This window comes from Oncorhynchus kisutch, linkage group LG16 (assembly GCF_002021735.2).
Source record: "Oncorhynchus kisutch isolate 150728-3 linkage group LG16, Okis_V2, whole genome shotgun sequence".
NCBI classification, from domain to species: domain Eukaryota; kingdom Metazoa; phylum Chordata; class Actinopteri; order Salmoniformes; family Salmonidae; genus Oncorhynchus; species Oncorhynchus kisutch.
The window spans coordinates 3,934,642-3,937,249 of NC_034189.2; the positions used below are offsets into that span (position 1 = coordinate 3,934,642).

General features: G+C 43.4%; 1 protein-coding gene across 1 annotated transcript in view; it reads right to left on the bottom strand.

Moving 5' to 3' along the window:
• The window catches only part of slc10a7 (solute carrier family 10 member 7), a 9,828-nt gene extending 7,696 nt beyond the window's left edge, over nt 1-2,132 (bottom strand). Inside the window, 1 exon segment of the mRNA XM_031791612.1 lies at nt 1,841-2,132. Within this exon segment, the coding sequence (XP_031647472.1) occupies nt 1,841-1,940 (100 nt within the window). The 5' untranslated portion in view covers nt 1,941-2,132.
• Nucleotides 2,133-2,608: the final 476 nt, after the last annotated feature.

Genomic DNA, 2,608 nt, shown 5'->3' on the forward strand with positions numbered 1-2,608 from the left:
GAGAGAAGAAGAGAGACAGAGAGAGAGAGGAGAGACTGAGATCAGAGGAGAGAGAGAGAGAGACAGAGAGAGACACAGAGAGAGAGAGACAGACAGAGATAAATACATAAGAAAACACAAGTATTAGAACACACAATGAAGCATGTGTTGGACAGTGCATATAGTCCTCCCGGATATAGGGGTGTGTGTTGGACAGTGCAATAGTCCTCCAGGATATAGGGTGTTTTTGTGTGTGGACAGTGCATATAGGTCCTCCCGGATATAGGGTTGGTGTGTTGCGACATGTTGCCTATAGTCCTCCCGGATATAGGGTGTGTGTGTTGGACAGTGCATATAGTCCTCCCGGGATAGGGGTGTGTGTTGGACAGTGCATATAGTCCTCCCGGACTAGGGTGTGTGTGTTGGACAGTGCATATAGTCCTCCCGGATATAGGGTGTGTGTGTTGGACAGTGCATATAGTCCTCCGCGATATAGGGTGTGTGTGTTGGACAGTGCATATAGTCCTCCCGGATCTAGGGTTGTGTTGTGTTGGACAGTGCATATAGTCCTCCCGGATATAGGGTGTGTGTGTGTTGGACAGTGCATATAGTCCTCCCGGATATAGGGTGTGTGTGTTGGACAGTGCATATAGTCCTCCCGGATATAGGGTGTGTGTGTTGGACAGTGCATATAGTCCTCCCGGATATAGGGTGTGTGTGTTGGACAGTGCATATAGTCCTCCCGGATATAGGGTGTGTGTGTTGGACAGTGCCAGGCCTGCGCACTGGGCCGGGGGAGCGCACTGTCTAACGCGTTGGTTTACTGGGTGCGAAGCGTTATCTAAGCGTTATCTGGTCACTTCCGCTTTCTGTCCGGTTATCGCTGAGAAACTATGAATATGATACTGAAGGCTGGAACAGTAGCTGAAATCGTGTGGGAGCAACTAGCTGACGGTTGTTGGAAAAGGGGAAAGCTGGTCAGTTGTACACCTGAATGCATTCAATTGAAATGCGTCTTCCGCATTTAACCCAACCCCTGTGAATCAGGGAGGTGTGTTGTTGGCGGTTAGTTTAGCCCAAGATGTACTATCTATCGTTACCCTTTAGAAAATAACACATTAGGTCGTTGAACCTGAGGTAGACTGACTCTTGCAGCCAAAAACGCCATCTAAGCGTGAATCGATTCTCAGATTTTGCGATATGGTTCTAGAAACTTCAAGCCTTATACTTTCATATCAAAATCATTTCTAAATGAAAAATACGCACTTTCTGTACACTTTTTAAAACCGGCTTTTATCAAAGTCTCCGTGGACAGTATTTTTCAGTGACGTTTCTGGTGGTCCCCACACACAGGGGTTTGGAGAATTGCTAGATAGCTAATTAGTCTTCTGTCTTCAGTATGTCTTCAATAAACGCGCTGTAACGTGGAGATATTATATTTTTTCTCGCTGATATGAAAAAGGTCCCTACCGCAAGCGATGCCTGTTAATGTTCAGACCAAGCATCGGGGCTCTTAACACCCACACAGAAGATGCCTGTTAATGTTCAGACCAAGCATCGGGGCTCTTAACACCCACACAGAAGATGCCTTCGTCCAATGACTAGAGTGTAATGGAGTGATGATCATGAGATATGTTAGCTCACCTGCATGAGTGGGGTCTGACAGCTCAACAGATATCACTGTCCCAATTTGCAAACACAACTGCTCATGTAGTTTACCTACCATTCTTGTCCGAACCATTATGGCAAATCACAAGATCTAACTTGTGTGTTGAATAAACTGTTTAGCTAAAAAAACAACTAAAAACAATGTTGACGTGACTATTGAAGAACATCAGATCAGTGTCAACTGCAACTTTACCTCCTTTCAGTCCAACTGCAGGCTGTAGTTTCGCAGACACGATTGCTGCCACTATACCGATAATAAACCATTCTTTCCGTACTCTAGCCAACAGGCCCATATTACCAAGCCTCTACACGGCTCCCCCGGGCCGAACCTGACTTCACTGTCCCGTCCGGACAAGCCCCAATAGCGACAGAAACTTTGTCAGATTGTCGTTTTGAAGAAGGATTAAAAAGAGACACACGATTTCATATCCGTACTAATATTCTGCTAGCAGCAGTGACGATGACGTCACTTTCCTATTGTAATGAGGAAATCTTCAAAATAAAAGCCCGCATTTCAAAACCTTGTAAAGGTGGATAAACTCATTCCAATCAAATCAATGACGATATTTTATTTATTTATTGTGCTTATAAGCAAATGCAAGAAGGATTTTTTTTTTTTAAGACCACTATTGAAAAATACAATGTTCAGACTGGTATGGTGACAATGTTGGGCTTTCTAGAGAAAAGAAACACGATCATTTGTGCAGATGTGAAACAGTGAGGTTGGGAATACTCGGTAGAGGCTGTAGAATCTATATATAGTGTCATTTCATGTGAAACTGAATAATACGGAGTGTTGCTGCCACTGGTGTAAAGTACTTAGGGCCAAATACTTTAAATGTCTACTTAAGTCGTTTTTGGGGGTATCTGTACTTTACAATTTATATTTTTGACAACTTTTAAATTTACTTCACTACATTTCCGAAGAAAATAATGTTATTTTTTACTCCATACATTTTCC